This window comes from Girardinichthys multiradiatus, chromosome 9 (genome assembly GCF_021462225.1).
Source record: "Girardinichthys multiradiatus isolate DD_20200921_A chromosome 9, DD_fGirMul_XY1, whole genome shotgun sequence".
Lineage (NCBI taxonomy): Eukaryota > Metazoa > Chordata > Actinopteri > Cyprinodontiformes > Goodeidae > Girardinichthys > Girardinichthys multiradiatus.
The window spans coordinates 9,380,092-9,401,972 of NC_061802.1; the positions used below are offsets into that span (position 1 = coordinate 9,380,092).

The window sequence follows — 21,881 nt, forward strand, 5'->3', positions numbered from 1 at the left end:
TCAATCAAAGTTTCATTTGCAGCACTTTTCATACAACAAAACAACACAATACACTTTATAGAATTAAAACGTCACCCGAATGACTAACACAAAAAAGAACAATACAGTGCCTTGCAAAAATAAAGACACACTATAAAATATTGTGAAGGGAAAGGAAAACATTGCATGACATCAAATTTTTAAATAAATGAAAATCAGAAATGTGTGATATATTCATATGCATTCAGCCATTTTTCGCTTTTTATCATTAATAAAATCAAGAGCCACCAGTTTCCTCCGAAAGCCATCTTGTAGAAGCATCTGTGTCCAATTTAATCTCAGGATAAATACAAATATTCTGTGAAGGCCTCAGACATGTGTTGGAGAACATTAGTTAAACAGCAGGACAAACGCCAAGGAAGACAACAGATAGGTCAGAGATAAAGTTGTAGAGAGGTTCAAAGCAGGGCTATCTTTTTAAACTGACAAGCCAGACAAGTACTGGTTTACCCCTAGAAGTAGCCAAGAAACCCATGATAACTTTGGATACGTGGGAGGATCTGTTAAGCTGACAGTTTTGCAACGCCACAAATCTGGCCTTTAAGGAAAAGTTGCAAGATTGCTGAATTATGAAAGAAAATCTAAAGAACTTTTCTCTCCAGTTTGCCACAAGCCATTCAGGGGACGCAGCAAACATGTGAAAGAAGGTGATCTGGTCAGATGAGACCAAAGCAGAACTTTTTTGAACCAGATCCAAACAGAAGGAGACAACAGAAATCCTATCTTAGTAAGGAGGTGTGGGTGACCCTGTTGCTAGGTGTGACGCTGTCTTCTTAGAGCTGCAAAACACCAAAAAAATGAAAAAGCAAATGCTCCTAGTACTCAATAGAGAGAAATAAACCGGTGATAGAATTTAGTTTGGATTCAGAGATGAGTAAACATAGCATGATTAAATAAATTGTCACACAGCATCAGAATGTTTAAACATAGCTTGTTTACATACTCTTCATTGTTTTGACCATGCCGGTCTTCACAATCAGGCTGAGAAAGCATTCACCAGATCAAAGTCTCGGTTTACCACAGCACAGTTTTGCTCACCTCTGACCCTGAGAGATAATTTATTGTGAAGGTCGATGCTTGTAATAGGAGTAGGTGCTATTCTCGGCCTAAGATCCACTGATGGTTGTGTTCACCCATCTGCATTCTTTTCAAGGACACTATCCATGGCAGAGTGTAATTATGATCTGGGGGACCGAGAACTGCTTGCTGTCAAGCTCGCCCTGGAGGAGTTAGAGGTACTGGCGGTAAGGAGCAAAATAACCATTCATTGTTTGGACAGATCACAAAAATGTGGAGTACCTTAAGTCGGCCAAGAGACTCAACCCCAGGCAAGCCGGGTGGGCCTCATTTTTTGGACTTTTTAACTTCTCTCTGTCTTACAGACCCAGAACCAAGAATGTTAAACCTGATGCGCATTCCAGAATTCATGAAAAATCTGATTATGTGACCTGTGGTGTGGAAGGTTTTATTCTCCCAGGTTGTATAAGGCTCTCTATCACTATGCTGGATCTGGAGAAAGCGGTCAAAGACGCCACCCAGAGCCATCCTTCCCCGGATTTATGCCCAGGAGATTGCCAGTTTGTACCGGACCACCTGATCCAAAAGGTAATTATGTTTTGCCATAAGTCTGGTTGTTTGTCACCCTGAAATAAAAAAAAAGTGACAGGTGGTCCAGTCCCAGTTTTGGTGGCCTACCTTGACCAAAGACGTCAAAGAATTCATTGCAGCCTGTCATCAGTGCAATCAAGCCAAGTCTTCAAGACGCCCACCCTCGGGGTTGCTGCGAACAACTTTCCATTCTGTCACACCCTTGGCCTCACCTGGCGATGGGCTTTGTCACAGGTTTGCCCTCATCTAATGGTCACACTGTCATCCTCACTGTCGTTGACAGGTTCTCCAAGATGGTACACCTAGTTTCTCTTCAAAAGTTCCCTTCAGATGAGGGATGGGGGAGTTTCTGGCCCGTGAGGTTTTTCTGTCTCCATGGTCTCCCCACAAACATCGTTTCAGACAGAGGTCCTCAATGCATCTCATGTTTCTGGAAAAAGTTCTGCTCAATGTTGGGAGTCTCCATCAGTTTGTCTTCTGGTTTTCATCCTCAATCTGATAGACAATGTGAAAGGGCAAACTAAGAGGTGGAGACCAAGATCCACATCCTCTGTGACGCCGGTCCTATTAAGTGGTCGCACAACTTACCGTATGTGGAGCACGCCATCAATTCTCTCCCATCAAGCACCACTGGTCTATCCCCTTTCTACATCGTCCATGGATTCCAGCCACCGGTGTTCACCCTCCAAGAAAGGGAGGCCAAGGTTCTGTCTGCTCATGCTGCTGCCTTGAGGTGCCAACGTATATGGAAAAAAACTAGAAGAACCATGACCGCAATGTTTGAAGTGCAGTCCAGGGCTGCTAATCACCGGCGCTGTCATATGGCTGGGTATTTTCCTGACCCACATGTGGAAACACTCAGACACAGGGACAAGACATTTTTTCAACAAGTTTATTTTGCTGAGTATCTAGAAGGGAGAATCTGTAAACAGGATCTGGATCATTCTGTGGAGGAGAGATGGGTTAGAACTATTCCGAAGGGAGTGAGTTGGATATTGACAGAAAACGAGGAAGGCTTAAGTTTCTGGAGTATCTTTGAGGCAGGCTTATGGTGGGGCGTTTTCTTGAGGTGATCCATGTGCTTTGTTTTCGGTTCGGAGGGTCGGCTGGTTCGGTGAGTGAGTGGGCAGGCAGGTGCTCAGAGCGGATCGGTTAGTTAGCTAACCTCTGGAGGACGGATCTTTCAAAGGAAGAGCTATCCTCCACATGAACGCCGAGAACCCGGAAAGGAGGTCGTCGGCCAAACCTAGGAGTGAGGCAACAAAACGGGTTTAGAACAGGAAACTGCTAGAAGCTTGGTCAGACCGAGTTTCTGGAGTTTAACTGAGAACAGAGTGGCTTGAGGTTACCAACAGCGTGGACCAACAGGCAGGGAATGTTTGTCCAGCCGCTCCTTTTAAGCACAGCAGTAGAGATTGTCCACAGGTGCGCTGTTCAGCTGGTGCCACACCCATCACCGAGGTTCTGCTGAACAGCAGGAAGACTCACAAATGTACACAAGCATGCACACAAACACAAACACACACACAGAACCAGTCAATCACACCACACCATAACAGGCGCACTCCTGCCCCAGCCTATCGAGTTGGTCAGAAGGTTTGGCTCTCCACCAAAGATCTTCCCCTGCGTGTGGAGTGCAAGAAGTTGGCGCCTTGTTTTGTGGGACCTTTCCAAAGTAGTAAACCTGATGGCAGTCTGCCTCCAACTACCCCACTCCATGGAAATCCACCCTACGTTCCATGTTTTCCAGGTCAAGCCCTACGTCACATTACACCTGCACCTGGCTTTATAAGCAGCACACTGACAGACAAACAGTGCCAGATTATGGAAAGCCATCGTGTGAGTAAATGTCCAGCGTTCCTTCCTTGTCTGCCTGCCTGATCCCAATCTTGTTTTTGCCGCTTGAATTTCTCTCCTCTGCTCTGCCTTGCCCACATGGGATATCTCACTGGCTTCTGAATTCTGGACATCGACCTTGCTTCTGCCTCCTGACTACTGCTCTCTGCCAAACCCTCGGATCCGCTTGTCTGAATCCTCGTTCATGACCTTGTTTCTGTGCCCTGACCAACGATTCAAGCCTCCTCCTCAGATCCTGTTGTCTGTCTCTGCTTACCCGGCTCTGACCCAGTTTCTGTCCCCTGACCACCGCACTCTGTCTATCCATTGGGCTTGCAAACCTGAGATTTTTATTTGAAAGCATTTTGCAGTTAGTATATATTTAAATAATTCGCTACTATATTTTATGTAATTTTGTTTACTTTGTATTCATGGTTATTCATTATAATTTATTTATCATTCCTAATATTACCTTACTAGGCCCTGCTACTAAACCAACATCTTCCAAAAGCTGCAAAGCCCCACCACCTCCTAATCTATCTCCTTCAAATCAGGACCTTCAAATAAATTCTCTGTGATACAGTCTGGGCCCCAGTGGTAAAGTTATCATTTCCAGGAAAAACTTGGGCCCCTGATGGGAGATAGTTGTAAAATTGTGTGCTTATACGTGACAGAAAGAACAAAGCTACAAGGATAAAAGACAATAATAAACAAACTTAAAAACCATAAACTTTCAGGTACAACCAGACACAGAGTTAATATCAGCCACTAAGTTATATAAACTGGCTTTATTGAACATTAGATGTCTGTCAAAATCATTTTTAATCAATGACTTCATTACTGACCATAATCTTGATCTCATATTTGTAACAGAAACATGGTTACATGAATTTAATGAAGCTCCCATTCTGATAGAGTCAAGACCTCTGAAGTACAATTTTCTTTGTGAGAGCAGACAGCAAATAAAAGGTGAAGGGGTGGCCACTTTGTTGAAAGATTCACTAAAATGTAAAAAGGTATTTCTGGGCAAATTTGACTCTTTTGAATACATAGCTCTCAAGGTAAACAGCCCGGTCCAAACCATGTTCTTGAATATTTACAGGCCTTCTAAGTCCAAAACAAACTTTTTCAGTGATTTTAATGAGCTTTCAGCTGTGATATGTATTGATTATTGACTGTTTAATTATTGACTGTTTAATTATTGTGGGAGACTTCAACATTCACAATCCCGAAGACAAAAGTGTAATAGACCTATGTGACACTCTTACAAATTTTGGTTAACAGCCAACAGGGATCTATTTCGGACATGATCATCACTAAGGGTCTAAATATTTCCAAGGTGACTGTAACTGATGTTGCCCTATCTGACCACTTTTCTGTTATTTTTGAAAGCATAATCAAATCATTCAGTTAACCACAGACATTATAAGAAAACACATCTTTAAGAAAGGTACTGCTGCAACCTTTAACCAAATTTACTCTGCTACTTCCACTTTGCCCTGTAACACTGTAGATAAGCTGGTTTTTACATTTATTGTCCATTTGATAGAACAGTAGAGCAAATGAGGCATCATAAAGTTTCGGTTCATGAGTGGGCCAATTGAATGGAAAGCTTCAGCTCAGCATCACTAATCACACATAAAGACATAAAACTAGTGACAAATAGAAGGAAAGTCACTTTTAAAAAACAAATAGAAAAATACTGAAAATAAACTGAGACAAACATAACTAGTTCATAGAGAGAAAATTTAAGTTGAAAATTTAGTTGTAAGTTTCTTTAATGATACATACAACTAGGTTTAAAAGTCAGCTTTCCCTTCCAAGTCATTTCTGAACTGAGCCAGTTACTTTTATTCTCAGCTTCATGTCAAAACCGTATTAATAACATCAAAACATAATGAAAATGTTTTGCTATGCCATTTCAAATAGTAGCTTGATATCCTCTGATTTTGTGAAACCTCTCAAAAGTCAATATTTTATTGTGTTCTAATCTTAAGAGTTTTGGGAGATTGGACAATGGAGGCTATAGATAAACAGCTTGTTTCAGACTGCTGATTACCACATGTTTTAGCTAACAAAGAGGCAGGGCTCCACTTGCAGTGTGTCCAAGGTCTCAGAAAACAATCAAAAAGGTAGAATGATTTGCTATTTCAGAACATTTTCAGCTAGTAACCTTACCTGGGTTGGTTAAGCTTGTTAGCACCATGAAGGCATCTTCCTGCTCTCCTGACATTCTGCCAGCCATCTTGGTTAAGAGTGTTTTTTAGTGCATTGGTCCTACTGTACTTATAGTAAATACTTCTTAGGCTTCTGGTCAGGTACCTGTTTGTCTGAAGAGTATTGTCATCCACCCACTTTTAAAAAAGGTAAATTTGGATCCTTCTCTCTTTAGCAGTTGCAGACCCATCACAAAGCTCCCTTTCCTGGATTTTAGAGATGGTTGTGGTCAGGCAGCTAACTACTTGTCCAATATAGCTTTATGGACCATTTTCAGTCAGGTTTTTGTAAATCCCACTCAACTGAATCGGCTCTTCTTAGAGTCTCAAATGATATTTTCATGCAGAGTGATACATGTAAATGTTCTGTGCTGGTTATGTTAGACGTGACTTCAGCTTTTGATACTCTTGACCACCCAACCCTGTTAAATAGGTTGAGGTGTTAAGATGGTATTTCATGTTCTGCTTTAAGATGGTTGTTTTTGTACTTCACTGATAGATCAACTTTTTTGGCTGCATCTAATTACAGGTCCCATTACTGTCCTGTTCAATTCGGTGCTCCACAGGGCTCTGTTTTGGGGCCATTGTTATTTTTGCTTTATCTGCTTAGTCTTGGTCCTATTCTGTCATTTTTTAAGGATATTTCCTATCGCTGCAATGCAGATGATATCCAGTTATATATTTCTTTTCTTCCAAAACAAGTGTCGAAACTGCACATTTTATTAAAATGACTGGAGTCAATTAAGCGCTGGATGGGGAAATTAAATAAAGAAAAAACCAAAACAATCATTATTGCACCAGATAAATACACTGGAAAGATAAAGTAGATACTTGAGCCTCTTGGATTTTGGCTAAATCTTCTGTTAAAAACCTTGGGATAACCTTTGACTCAGGCTTTACACATGAAAATCATGTCAAATCTCTGGTTCGATCCTGTTTCTACCATTTGCAAAATATTGCCAAACTTAGCCTTATTATTTCTCGTCCTTAGATGGAAATCTTAATTCATGCTTTCCTTTCATCTTGTTTGGATTATTGCAATTCACTCAATGCATGTCTTACAAAGACATCCATAGACCGGTTGCAGTTTGTACAGAACTCCTTTTCTCTGACTCTGAGATCAGCAGACTCAGTGGTTTCCTTTAAAGGCCAGCTAAAAACTTTTCTTTAATTGTATCTTGTGTATTTCTTCTTTGTTGAAGCACTTTGTGATATTTATCCTGAAAGGTTCTATATAAATAAAGTTACGTTTCGAGAGACACAGACAGCAAAGAGCAACACCAACCACAGATATCAGCAGCATCAAACTGAGCCTGAAAAAAGGGAGGAAACATCTGCTTGGCTTGTATCCAAATGTAGATGCCATGATTGATGAGTTACAGGTTTTGCAGCATTTTATGTGCAACCAGAAAGGAAAGCTTTACTTTAAACTGTTCAATCGCTAACATTTACAGAGGTGCCAGGAAGGTCTCCCGAAAGACGGTAAAAATTTTTAAACAATTTGCATAGTTAGCAAAACTTTCTTGCATATACTTCTAAATGTATACATGTAAAATATTGTTACCTTTACTAGACAATGAAGATAAAGTATGCTGGGTGTTTAATTATTTGTTATAGTTTTTTTGAATGTTATAGATTTATATTGCAACTTTGAATCTCAGATTGTTAATAGTGCATTTCACAGTAACTTAGAGGAAATTTCTTTAGCCTGATTAAACATCTTCTGCTTAGGTTGCTGGAGCCCTTTTAATTTGTAACATCACTTTGACTTCTTCAGGAAAAAGTGAGAGATATTTACGTTTTAAAAGAAAACAAAAAAACAGCAAAATTAGACGGACAATGCCCTGCAGCACAGCAGCTCTAGAATCTAATGAGATTGTGGTTGAAATGTTTAAGAGTTTTCATTTTCCTGGTTTCTAGAGTGATATTTCCAATCCATCATGTTGGCCTGCTTTAACTTTCACTTTCTGTAGCTTTGTTTAATTACCTTGCTTTACACACAGATTTTAAATTCATTAGATTTTAGATTTAGATCATTCAACCAAGAGGTTTGTCTCTGATAGGAAATGAGACATTAAAGATTGGATTTTTATAAATTACAAATGACCAAGTTATTTCTTCCCTTCTCAAAAATCAATAGGAAAATATTAATTAGCAGCAATCGGAGGTCTTATAATTGCTGACCAGCTTTTTGCATATTTTTAATGTTGACAAGTTATGCTTGGTGATGAGCTCCACGCTTTTGAGGTTAGAAAGCGTTCTTGCCATCACCCTAATCTTTTGCTCTCCCAACCCAGAAATATAAAAAATTATAATCATTATTACTTAACATTTTTTGCAAGTCAGGAGAAACATGTTGGTAAAATTACCTGCCCATGTGGCCTATAACTCTCACTACTTAATGCATAACATGTCAAAGCTTGAAGCAGATGGGCTACAGCAGATGCCAGGTACCACTCCTGTAAGCTAAGAGCAGGACATAGAGGCTACAACTGCACTGGCTCACCAAATTGGGACAGGAGAACAATGCATGCAGTTTCTAGGTTAACCTCTTCCTCTAAATCAGTCTGTGTGTTTACACATTAGGTGGTAATAAAGAAAACCCAGCTTGGTTGGAGCAAGGAGTCATCAAAGAAAGGGTGGCTAAAGGCCAACAGCCCCCATGATTTACTCCTGGCTGAAGCAGATCAGGAGAAGAAAGAAGGAAGAGTTACAACTGTGGTTTCAAATCTGTGAATAAATGTGTACAGGTCCTTCTCAAAATATTAGCATATTGTGATAAAGTTCATTATTTTCCATAATGTCATGATGAAAATTTAACATTCATATATTTTAGATTCATTGCACACTAACTGAAATATTTCAGGTCTTTTATTGTCTTAATACGGATGATTTTGGCAGACAGCTCATGAAAACCCAAAATTCCTATCTCTCAAAATTAGCATATCATTAAAAGGGTCTCTAAACGAGCTAAAAGAAAAGTGTTTTTAATACAAAAAACATCAACCTTCAAATAATCATGTACAGTTATGCACTCAATACTTGGTCGGGAATCCTTTGGCAGAAATGACTGCTTCAATGCGGCGTGGCATGGAGGCAATCAGCCTGTGGCACTGCTGAGGTCTTATGGAGGCCCAGGATGCTTCAATAGCGGCCTTTAGCTCATCCAGAGTGTTGGGTCTTGAGTCTCTCAACGTTCTCTTCACAATATCCCACAGATTCTCTATAGGGTTCAGGTCAGGAGAGTTGGCAGGTCAATTGAGCACAGTGATACCATGGTCAGTAAACCATTTACCAGTGGTTTTGGCACTGTGAGCAGGGGCCAGGTCGTGCTGAAAAATGAAATCTTCATCTCCATAAAGCTTTTCAGCAGATGGAAGCATGAAGTGCTCCAAAATCTCCTGATAGCTAGCTGCATTGACCCTGCCCTTGATAAAACACAGTGGACCAACACCAGCAGCTGACACGGCACCCCAGACCATCACTGACTGTGGGTACTTGACACTGGACTTCTGGCATTTTGGCATTTCCTTCTCCCCAGTCTTCCTCCAGACTCTGGCACCTTGATTTCCGAATGACATGCAGAATTTGCTTTCATCCGAAAAAAGTACTTTGGACCACTGAGCAACATTCCAGTGCTGCTTCTCTGTAGCCCAGGTCTGGGGAATGCGGCACCTGTAGCCCATTTCCTGCACACGCCTGTGCACGGTGGCTCTGGATGTTTCTACTCCACACTCAGTCCACTGCTTCCGCAGGTCCCCCAAGGTCTGGAATCGGCCCTTCTCCACAATCTTCCTCAGGGTCCGGTCACCTCTTCTCGTTGTGCAGCGTTTTCTGCCACACTTTTCTTCCACAGACTTCCCACAGAGGGTACTTGATACAGCACTCTGGGAACAGCCTATTCATTCAGAAATGTCTTTCTGTGTCTTACCCTCTTGCTTGAGGGTGTCAATAGTGGCCTTCTGGACAGCAGTCAGGTCGGCAGTCTTACCCATGATTGGGGTTTTGAGTAATGAACCAGGCTGGGAGTTTTAAAGGCCCCAGGAATCTTTTGCAGGTGTTTAGAGTTAACTCGTTGATTCAGATGATTAGGTTCATAGCTCGTTTAGAGACCCTTTTAATATATGCTAATTTTGTGAGATAGGAATTTTGGGTTTTCATGAGCTGTATGCCAAAATCATCTGTATTAAGACAATAAAAGACCTGAAATATTTCAGTTAGTGTGCAATGAATCTAAAATATATGAATGTTAAATATTCATCATGACATTATGGAAAATAATGAACTTTATCACTGCTAATATTTTGAGAAGGACCAGTATATCTTAATTTGAATGGTTTCAGTATTTATAGTTGTGTGGAGTGTAGATCAATAAAAAAAAAATAAAATAAAATAAAAAAAAACTTGTCCATTTTTGTGGCTTTCCTTTCCCAACAATTAACAAGTTAAGAGATGTTACTCTAAATAAATAAAATTAATTAGTGGTATAAGGCCAACCCCTACACTATATCTTCACTGACACAACAAGGTCTAAAAGTGAGTAAAATTTCAGTTTTCCCTTTCCAAGTGGTTTCTGTTACATTGAAATTGTAATTTCATTGTCAGATTAAATTTCAAAAATGAAAGTACTTCACAGTGTTTATTTTGTAACATTAGATCAGACTGGAAGTGAGGAAACAGCTGCTGTTGGCTTCTATCCAAATATGGATGCCATGATTGATGGGTTACAAGTTTTGCAGCATTCTGTGTGGAACAAAACAAAGCTTTACACCACTTAATCACTGACATCTACAGAGGTGCCAGGAAGGTCTCCCACAAAACAGCAAAAATTTAACAATATGCATAGTTAGCAGCAAGGTTGCCATCTTTACTAGACAATGAAGATAAAATACTTGCTGGGTATTTAAATATTATAGTTCTCCAATTTAGTGTTTTAGATTTACAGTAATGTGCTTGACCCACATGCAAACACACTCAGGAAACCAGATGAAGTTAAAGGGTTAATTTGACACGTTGGAAAAATTTTGCATTGAAGATCCAGTGGATGAGGAACACGTTTCACAGGTTCTCTGGAGAGAAAGGCTCAGTTTATTATAGAATAATGTCCCAGTAGATCCAAACAATTTGCTTACCCAAGTTGTGAGTTGTAAATGCACCGGAGGGGTTTACCAGTGAGAAAGGGAGTCAATAGTCCAAGGAAGTAATCCAACTAGAAGCGGTTTACAGTTGGTCACAGTCTTCAACAAAACAAATGCTGGGAAATCCAGGAGCCCAGCCACAGTCAATAGAAGTGAGATCCAAAAGCTCTTACGGTCAAGTTGAAAAAAATTGTTTTTGTCCAGGTTCCAAGTGTTAGAATCCACCCACACCTCACAGATACTGTCAGGAAGCAAAACAAACACAAGAAATGAGCAAAGAACACAAATGACACATGCAAGATTACTCAGGCTAGAGATTATCACATGGGCAAAACACTCAGCGACGAAGGACTGGTGGCAGGCTCCTAAATACTCCTCAGCTGGAACACAGCATCAGCCGTAGATCTGGAACACCTGTGGTGAGAACCAGCACTGGCTCCAGGATGACCTCTAGTGACGAAACAAAGCAATACTCCCAAGTCACAACACATCTAGCTGTTAATTTATGGTAAAGTTTAAGAATGTAGAGATAGTTCCTTCCCTTCATTTTTTTTTATCTTCTTTGTATATTGCATGAATACTACTATTAGCAACACAGCCACAGCATGATGCTGTCACCACCATGCTTGACAGTTGGTAGAGTCTTCTTTAGTAGAAAGCCTCATATTGACTTGTCATCGTGGCCAAATAGTTCAATCTTTTCCTCATCTAATAGTAAAACCTTTCCCCAGAAGGCATTTTTCCTTTCCAGATGGGCAGCTGAACATTTAAGAGGAGCTGAAGGTGTTGAATTTGGAGCCAGAGCTTCTCTCCTGTTTTGCATCCTCTCAATCCATGAGGTGTAAAGTTAACCTCACTGTGGACAATGACACTAGTGTTCTAAGATTTTGCTACTCATGTCAGGCTCCTCTATGAGACGTTTCCTTCAGGTCTTCATTGAATCAGAGTTTTTTTGAGATCCTGGTTGGAAGTGCAGCAGTTCTCTAGAATCTACTGAAAACGCAGCCGAGGTAAAGGGGCAGGAAAGCTTGTCAAGCTCTGGCAGGGGGGACCTCTCCCACCCAATCAGCTGGCAAACGTCCGCACCCTGGTAAACAAAACAGCCACCTGCTCCTTCTCTGCGCACAGAACTCAGACAGCTTCTCAGCTAACAACACTTCTTCAGTGTGGAGAAGCTTGAAAACTAGTAGCAACTATAGGAGCCTTACCCCCACGCTGTGATGAAACCCCGTCTGGCTGAGGATCTGAATCGTTTTTTCCATAGGTTTGATTACCAGCCTTTAACACTTCACTCCCACATAAAGGATCTACTTGCACTAAAGATCAAAGAGGAATATATTAATAGAGTCTTCCAGTGTCTGAATAGTAAAAAATGAATCCTGATGGTGTCTCCCCTTTCTGTGAAAACCTGTGCTGACCAACTAACGCCCATCTTCACTCATATATATTTAACAAGTGTCTGGAGCTGGGTGAGGTTCCCTCCTACTTTAAATGCTCCACCATTATACCAAAAAGTTTAAAGTTGAAATACCAGCAACAAATTTGGAATTGGAGAGTAGTAGGACTGTAGCAGAAAGAGGGAAAGGTGGACAATATGTACTCCAGAAGCCTAAGTCTAAAGCAGCGTAACTACAGAGATAGATCAGGATAACCTAAAGAGCAAAACATAGTCATATGTGCTTGACTCCGCGGATGTGCGCAGGGACTCAAAGTGGACATTTGCCGGACATGTATGCACAAAGCTTAATTTGTATAATTGCATAAAAATTACAATAAACTGCTCGGCGGGAAAAGGTCTCCACATTGAACTGTTTAATATGTGACAGCCTGCCTCGAGCAGCTGGTTGCAAGTAGCGCTGCATCACTGCCTTTCTCTGCATCGCACTGGCAGATGTATTCCCCTTCGTCTCTTCTGTGGTTTAATTGTCTTTAACACCGCTTTCTTTTATTTTTGTTTATCCAAAGCTACATGGCAAATTAGCTTTGCTAAATGCATGAATTTGTCAGCAGAAATATACGCTGTAGGTACGTTTAAATTGGTACGATCAACTATGATTCCTCAAACGTCTGCGGACAGTGCGCGCAGAGTCCACACTCCTCACAGTACACCCTGCGAAGTTAGTATTATTATTATGTTTAACCTTGCAAATGAGACATAACGAAGCAGTGGACGGAGAATATGGCTGTATCAGGTAATGCAGCCTTCATTATCTGTGAAACTTGAGAAAGCACACAGGAGAGATTTTGACAGTAAAACAACATCCTATGTTCACACAAAGATGTGGAGGGCAATGGTCTTAGCAATATTCCCATACCCAAATTAAGAGGCCTGCCAAACAACACCTCAAAAGGACTGAGGTTTACTCAGGCTCTTTGTCTCATTCTAATATTAGTGAGAACAATAGGCAGGACCTTTGTCTAAGGTAACCAGTTTCTTTATAACACTGCTAATTGTACCATTATTGCTGGAAAGCTATAAAGGAATACCCCATTAGGGAATTATTTCTGTTAAAAGGGCTTTTGTGTTGGTATGACTGTTAGCAGTTTCGGTGGAGAAAGTTTTAATCCATTGACTAAACATATCGACAAAAACCATCACTTACCTTTTCCCTTCAGATGGAGTTAGTGCAATAAACTTTATCATGAGATGTTGAAAAGGTCTGTCAGGTTGTGCATTTGCAGCTCAAGTCTTCTGTGGTGTTTTGCCTGCATTGTGTGTTGCACAGATCATGCAGGATTGGCAACACTTATGAACATAGGAACTGAACCCCTTTGTGAATCACTCAGATGTTAACACAGCTATCATTCCACCCTTTGAACAATGATCATGTGTGAGCTTTGCAAAATGTGAAAAGAAGTGTCTGTGAAGACACGGTTTATTGGTAGGGCAGATCCGAACACCATAAGTGAAATTTGCTTCTGGAGAAGCTCACACACGCCTCTCCCCCGCAGAGGCAAAGCTCTGCAGGGCTTTCAAATCATGCAGCAGGGGAGGGGGGTGTCCTCGTGTGTGTGTGTGAAGCAGTGACGAGAGGAGCAGAGAAAGCTGCTAATTTTGCAGCCAAATCAGCTTTGTTGTTTCCTGGCGAAGCAATGTCTGTTGAAGATGTATGGGCTGTGCATTTTGAAACTGTGCACACACAGACAGCTTTCAGTAGAGGAATCACTTCAAGCTGGCTAGAAACCTGAATAGAGTTCAAAATGGGCTTACCATCACATTTAAGAAACTGTCTGTGTTTCCACAACGCTCCACCGTCATAAACTATGCCGAAAGCATATTTTGAGTCAGTGAACAAATTAACAGTTTTACCCTCACCTAACTTACAAGCTTCAGTCAGGGCCACAGGTTTAGGAGTTTGGGCAGAGAAGTGTTTGGGTGGTGAGTCAGAAACAGGAGTTTCATGCAAAGAACACACTGCAAAACCCAGCTAATTTCTAACAATGTCATGTTTTCAAACAGCTGAACCATCAACAAATAAAAGCATTTCTGGATTCTCCACAGGCACTTCAGAAAGGTCAAGTTTGGTCTAGCACTGATACATAATTATGAGGCTGCCCATTGTCTGTAGGGGGGAGAAGGATTGAGGACAGTATATCTTTTAACTGTTATACTTGGCATGTCCAGAATGGATGTGTATCTTAGCCAGCGAGCAGTCAAAAGGTGTGGTGTCTTTTGTTCAAGGAGAATAAGAGCAACAGAGTGTGGAACCAAAACTGTGAGGTTTGTGTACCCGACAATGTCTTGAGAAGCTAACAGAGCTTTTTCTGCAGCAGCCACAGCATGTAGATAGCCAGGACGTCCTACAGCAACAGGATCTAATTTAGCTGAAAAATAAGCAATTTGTTGCTGTTTACCTCCATTATTCTGGAGGAAAACTGATGTTATGCACCCATGCTTTTCGTCAACAGCCTGAACAAAAGGTTTGCTAGTATTTGGTATTCCTAAAGTTATGTCTTTCCGCAAAGCCAGTTTTAGTTGTATGAAGGCTGCTTCAGCTTCAGGTGTCCAAACAATGTTGTCATGAGATTGAAGCCAAGCTTGTAATGGGGGCTTCCATACAGGAGTGGTTAGGAATAAAATTCCTGCAATATGAAGTCATGCCCAGAAAAGACATCAACTGTTTCTTTGTAACAGGTTTAGGAATATTTTTGCACTACAGCTATTAATAATTGTATGATTGTTACAGAAGTTTTTGCTTTTTTATTCAACCGTTTAGTCGTTTAGCCAGTAGCGTCTAAATAATTCACTGTTCTTTATTGTATGTAGAATATCTCTCATCTGTCTTTCCGTCATCTTCTCTGCTTTAGACACTCTAAGGCTCACTAAAAGATCTTCTTTCTACTGTTAACATTTGTTCACCTTAGGAGCTCTTTTAAGGCTTAAGGTGCTTTGTTAATAACTTTTATCTTACCGAGGAAAAATTCTAAGAAAAATCTTAGAATTCAAGAAATTCTAAGACACAGGACACACACTGAGGGAAAAATCTTACAGAACATAAACTAGAAAGCACTATGAACAGGGTACAACAATCAAAGCTTATCTCTCTAAACTTCAGTTTGTCTGGCCACGAGTAACATTTTCAGATTATGTTATCTCTGCCTTTAGCAAAATTGTGCTCTTACCCTGCAAATTGAACCTTCACACTCTGCTCTTACTGGTGCAATGTGCAATCAATGAAGACTGGCTACCAGGCTGGTCCAATTTAGCCATGAAACCTCCCACACTAAAATGACAGGTGTTTCAGTTTCATTGTTCAACCCCTGTAGTTTTGTTGCCTGAGTGAGAAAGTGTATCTAAAACCTTTGAATATTCATCTTCCTTACAAAAGCAAGACTCGTTTATGTAGTAATATCCCAACTAAAGTTTCAGTTTTGATAAATTAAACTGAAGTCAAGTGACCATCAATTGAAAATCCTAGATATTTAAAAGTAGATACAAACTCAGTTTGATTACCACTTCTTGTTAAAGTCCTGATCCTGCAGACCTTGAAGTTGTAAAAACATACCACTAGTAGATTAGATTACTGACCTCAAAATAAAGGATATAGAGTAGGATTTTCAACACTGAGTACTGATTATTTAATCTGAATCTTGGAATACATTGATTTTACAGGGTGAGGTCACAGTTTTGTCTGAATTTTAACATCTGATGGAAGAGAAACCCCTGGCAGACTGGAACAGTGGTCTCTGCGACTGCTGTGATGACGCAAGTTCATGTAAGAATCAAACTTTTTAAATCTGCTATAAATAAAATGGTGAACATCCCTTGATCACTCAATTTCTGTGTTTATGTTTTTTAGGCTGCTTTGGTTACTGGTGCAGCCCGTGCCTCGCCAGCAGAGTTTCCAGACGATTTGGAGAGAACCCTTTTCTCTTCTGTTTTGATAATAGTGGTTATTTTGGGTGTTCTTGTCCTGGAGCCTTGTCCATGAGGGTTGCCATGCGATACAAATATGGAATCAAGGTATAACAAGATTAGATGTTTATACAATGTAATACAAACCAAACTAACAGTAATACAATTTTAACATGTCCATTCCTAGGGCTCCCTCTGTAAAGACATTTTTATTTCCTGGTGCTGTACGAGCTTGTCCTGGTGTCAGATGCATCGTGAGTTAAAACATCGCAAGAAGGACCCCGTGGTCATCAGTGCACAGTCTCCAACTACCGTCAACATGCAGCCAGCTCCAGTGATGATGATGATGATGCCTCCTCCTGTCAATTATATCTGCCAGCCAGTAGTCGTCCAGGATTCAGGCTAATATAAGGGTTGCTTTAATATAATCCAACCTATGAAGCACAACAACTTGATCTTTTTGAATCATGATTCCAAAATGTCAATGTGTGGTAAACCATTTAGTTTTGTAGGGAAAGAAACAGATAAAAACAATTAAATAGGTGTAAATTAATTAAGTCTTTCATATACTCTTAAACCTCTGGTTTATTGTATTATTTAATTTATGGCAATAATTACAATATGATGATTTGAAGATTTTCTTAATATGTAAATGCAAATTTAAGATGATGTAATTTAAATTAACATTCGGCTATGCTGTTTAAACCAACTCACTGAAACAAAAGTGAGGATTTCTTTACAGGTCTTTAGTCGTGAAAACCTTTAGTGAAGATAGATTTTTGATAAATTGTTCAGAAAATTAAACAGATTAAGGTCAGTCAACAAACAACAATACATTAAAGACAGTGGGACTCATGTTTTATTTTAGTATTTTCTTTTCCAATCAATCGGTTTCATTTTGCAGTACTTTCATACTATGAAGCAACACAAAACACTTTACAGAATTAAAACAGACCACTTACCTAAATGACTCTCACAAAAAAGAACACTTTTAACAGAACAATACGGTGCCTTGCAAAAATAAAGACACACAACACAACCTGTAAAGGGAAAGGAAAACATTGCATGGGATCACATATTTAAGCAGATGAAAATCAGAAATGTGTGATATGTTCATATGCATTCTGCTCCTTTCTCTCTTTTACTCTTCAATAAAATCAAGTGCCACCAACTGCATCCTAAAGCCACTTTGTAGAAGCATCTGTGTCCAATTGAATCTGTATAAATACAATGTTCTGTGAAGGCCTCAGAAATTGGTTGGATAATGTTAACAAACAGCAGGACAATGACCAAGGAACACAACAGATAGGTCAGAGATAAAGTTGTGGAGAGGTTCAAAGCAGGGCCATCTATCTAAACTGACAAGCCTGACAAGTAACCAAGAAGCCCAAGATAACTTTGGAGGAGTTGCACCAATCCACACCTCAAGTGGGAGGAGCTGTTAAACAGACTTCGTCTCACTCGACACAGCCTGTTGAGTAATCCAGGAAGTTTTGAGAAGTGCGAATCGAGGCTTGTGTTGATGACATATGTGGTGACGTTCGAAGCCTTGTGAGTCATACACAGGGGTCAAAGTGAGCCAGTGTTACGTCGATTCGCGTTTCCCCATCAGATACGGTTTCCCCAGCGTCTCTTTGCCGCTCACACGGCAAAAAAGGCGCGTGCTTGTTGCAGGCTCGGAACCGTCGCGCTGTGCTCGCACCACAGGGGAACTACGGTAACCCTGAAAGCTCAAATGTCGTGTTTCGGAGAAGTCGATCTACATTTGTTCAGCTAGTGTATTGTTATTAGATAAACTAATATATCATCACTTTATAGATAGATGTAAATATAACGACACATATTTATATATACACACAGACGTATAGAGAGAGAGAGAGACTACAGATATCTATACTGTTGTGATCCTATATGGTCCTATAAATGTACTATAAACCCCGTCAGATTCCCCATGCATAAAACAGGGGAAACGGTATCTGACGGTCCTATAAACTCCATCAGATACCGTTCCCCCTGTGTTAAAAAGGGGGAACGGTATCTGACAGGGTGTGGAGATCCATCAGATAGCGTTCCCCCTTTTTAACACAGGGGGAACGGTATCTGATGGAGATTAGAGGTCCATCAGATACCGTTCCCCCTTTTTAACACAGGGGGAACGGTATCTGATGGAGATTAGAGGTCCATCAGATACCGTTCCCCTCCTCCCAGATCTCGTCCAACTGCCGCGAGATTTCCACAGCATCTCTCCCGAACCAATCAGCTGTCGCAGTAATTACAGGCCAGTATTCCAATACAGGCAATGATTAAAACACAGGTACAGACAGATGTACAGGTACAGCATAAATGGTAAATTCACAGATAAGAACCATAATACAGGTAAACAATGTAAACATGTTTTACAAGATACAGGTAAGTAATACAGGTTAAGACTCAGAACCCATATGAAAAAATCAAAACAGGTAATGTATTTATACCGTACAGAGTGCAGGTAAATAATTCAGAGCAATAGGTCAAACTCAGGGCCCAGGTGAGTCAGCCAAAAGGAAACAGTAATTATACCAGGAAGCAGTTAATTACGGCAGATTAAACTCAGAGCCCCGGTGAGTAAACCACACAGGTAAACAGTAGTTATTTCCCAGGATGCAGGTAAATATATAGGTTAAACTCAGGACCCAGGTGAGTAAATCATACAGGGAAACAGTAGTTATTTCCCAGGATGCAGGTAAGTATACAGGTTAAACTCAGAGCCCTGGTGAGTAAACCACACAGGGAAACAGTAGTTATTTTCCAGGATGCAGGTAAGTATACAGGTTAAACTCAGGACCCAGGTGAGTAAACCAAATAAATAAACAGTAGGTATGTCCCAGTATGCAGGTAAATATATAGGTTAAACTCAGGACCCAGGTGAGTAAATCATACAGGGAAACAGTAGTTATTTCCCAGGATGCAGGTAAGTATACAGGTTAAACTCAGGACCCAGGTGAGTAAACCAAATAAATAAACAGTAGGTATGTCCCAGGATGCAGGTAAATATATAGGTTAAACTCAGGACCCAGGTGAGTAAATCATACAGGTAAACAGTAGTTATTTCCCAGGATGCAGGTAAATATATAGGTTAAACTCAGGACCCAGGTGAGTAAATCATACAGGGAAACAGTAGTTATTTCCCAGGATGCAGGTAAGTATACAGGTTAAACTCATGACCCAGGTGAGTAAACCAAATAAATAAACAGTAGGTATGTCCCAGGATGCAGGTAAATATATAGGTTAAACTCAGGACCCAGGTGAGTACAGGTAAACAGTAGTTACGTCCCTAGGATGCAGATAAGTATACAGGTTTAACTCAGGGCCCAGGTGAGTAAACCAAAAGGTAAACAGTAGTCATTCCCCAGGATACAGGTAAGTACAGGTTAAACTCATGACCCAGGTGAGGAAACCAGACAGGTAAATAGAAGTAATTCCCCATAAAGCAGGGAAGTATACAAGTTAAAATCCAGACCCAGGTGAGTAAACTAAACAGGATGCAGGTAGGCAGAAGAATATAAACCCCAATTTAGGTTTAGGCAATAAAACCCAAAGTTTTAGGTTTAGGGGAAAGTCACCGGAAAGGGCATAAACCCAAAACCCCTACCAGAGTAACCCATCCCAGGAGAAAATCCGCTGAGCCCTCGAGACCCCAGAACCCAGGGAACCGGGTGATCAACAGAAGCAGGCACGAGCCATAGTCAGAGACAAATAACAAAATAATGATCTCCACCGTAGGGGTGGAAACCAGTGCATGGGCCCTACTCTGTCCCTCGTTAGATCCCCCGCGCACTAGAGTCAAGAGGTCAAAGGTCAGTAATAATGTAAATGAGTCAACATAAAGAAAGCAAATCAAATTACCCTAACCCTCCTCCTGGGGATCTGACCACTCCTGCCATCCCGCTTCCACAGAAGCAACGCACAAAACGGAGGCACCTGCATGTGGACACACAGCAGCATTTGGAGTCGGACTCGGGGGAGGATCTGCCACCTCCACATTTTCCACAAGCAACTTCTACCCACTGCTGCTTTAATATCATCGGTTCCAGATCTGGTTGCCCCAACAAATTTACTTTCAGCCTTCACCCTGAGTCAATGACGTCTCCAAATTAATTCAAAAATCAAAATCTTCAACCTGCCAATTAGATCCTCTTCCAACTGTTTTTGTTAAAGCTACTCTTCCTTCTCCGTCCCCTCTCATCACAGACATTATACATTCTTCCCTCACCACTGGTGTTGTTCCTCTCCTGCTGCTGTATCCCCAATACTCAAGAAACCTGGTTTAGATCCCAATAACCAGTGATTTTCGCCCTATTTCAAATCTTCCATTCATCTCCAAAATTCTTGGAAAAATAGTTGCTGCTCAACTTCCTGCTCATCTGTCTTGCAATAATTTCTCCCAGTGGGCCTACTGCATTTGCAGAAATACACCGCTCCTGGTCAGAATCAGTCAATCACAGCCAGGATGAATGTCTTGACAGGGTCAATCATGTTCATGTACTCGCTGCTCACACCCCTCCCCTGCACAGTGAATACTGTTCAAACTCAAGAGTGCCAGTGTGCTGCAGCTGAAAGAATTTGAGCCCGAAATAAACCGAAGGTAAACATTGGAGCACTCACAACAGGCTCTGCTGTGGAGAAAGGGCTGTGTCACAGCAGAGAGCAAGGGGGAGGGACCTGTAAAGGTGTGTTTCTTCAAATTTTCACGCTAGGTCCACGGTTTTCTCAGAACTCACTACTGCAGCTTTAACAACTGCTGTTTAGTTACATCCTGTTGCTGTTTGTGTATGTGTTTCGGGAGGGGGAGGGGCTTTGCCAAGAGGTATTCTTTTGGACATGTGACAATGATAATGATGCAGTGCAGGATTGTGGCATGTTTGAAGCAGAGAAGTAATGTCAGCGGTGTGGTCATTTTTACACAGAAACAGAAGGGTAGGGAAATATATCTATAATATTGATAAATGTCTGTTATTGTCCATTACAGCAACATTAATATCAACTTAAATTTTTATGTAGGTTCATACCTACCCTGTCTGATGATTGCTGAATTTTAGCTGTGACATTCACGTGGTAGTGCCAGAATTTGGTGTAAATAACAAGAAGCATGGATCCATCCTCCCTTCTATCAATTGATGAGGTTGGTGATGGTGTACTGGAGTGGGTATGTTTTCACGGCACACTTCTTGCCCCTACGTGCCAACTGAGAATCAATTTAACACCACAGCATGTCTAAGTATTGAGGTCGAACCGGCCCAAGCCTTCATGACCAATGTGTACTCATCTTCTGGTTGCTAATTCGAACAGGATATTGTTCCATGTCACAAAGTTCAAATCGTTTAAAACCGGTTTCTTGAAAATGACAATAAGTTCCAGTGGACTCCACAGGTACCAGATTTCAATCCAATGGAGCACCTTTGGGATGAAAGGTAGAATGTTGTGAGTCTGGACACTGAAAGATTAAAACCAAAACAAAACTTTTATTTTGAGGTTGTGATTGTTGCTGTTCCCCGATTTGAAAAGCAAATATACCCTGACACTGCAAGGTGACCAGGCACACCATATTACATGCAACATACTGACAAAACAGCAGGAGAGAGACAGAAAAGTACAGTGCAAATAAAGCATTACAATTATAAATTTCAATTATGCAAACTAGATGCTTTT

At 40.8% G+C, this 21,881-nt stretch overlaps 1 protein-coding gene and 3 long non-coding RNA genes across 4 annotated transcripts; 1 reads left to right on the forward strand and 3 right to left on the reverse strand.

Annotated features, from left to right (window-relative positions):
* Positions 1–1,847: 1,847 nt before the first annotated feature.
* LOC124873414 lies at positions 1,848–6,738 on the reverse strand. The gene is made up of 3 exons (XR_007039516.1): positions 5,662–6,738; positions 2,997–3,824; positions 1,848–2,893 (listed from the first exon to the last, which is right to left on the reverse strand). It is a non-coding gene; the product is annotated as an uncharacterized LOC124873414 (long non-coding RNA).
* A 372-nt stretch (positions 6,739–7,110) lies between these two features.
* On the forward strand, positions 7,111–17,468 carry LOC124873412 (placenta-specific gene 8 protein-like). Its single transcript, XM_047374050.1, has 4 exons — positions 7,111–7,181; positions 15,951–16,053; positions 16,138–16,301; positions 16,381–17,468. The coding sequence occupies exons 2-4, from the start codon at positions 15,987–15,989 to the stop codon at positions 16,597–16,599; spliced, it is 450 nt and encodes a 149-aa protein (XP_047230006.1). The 5' UTR covers positions 7,111–7,181; positions 15,951–15,986; the 3' UTR covers positions 16,600–17,468.
* LOC124873413 lies at positions 10,320–11,152 on the reverse strand. Its single transcript, XR_007039515.1, has 2 exons — positions 10,832–11,152; positions 10,320–10,768 (listed from the first exon to the last, which is right to left on the reverse strand). It is a non-coding gene; the product is annotated as an uncharacterized LOC124873413 (long non-coding RNA).
* On the reverse strand, positions 16,576–20,498 carry LOC124873415. The gene is made up of 2 exons (XR_007039517.1): positions 17,617–20,498; positions 16,576–16,649 (listed from the first exon to the last, which is right to left on the reverse strand). It is a non-coding gene; the product is annotated as an uncharacterized LOC124873415 (long non-coding RNA).
* Positions 20,499–21,881: the final 1,383 nt, after the last annotated feature.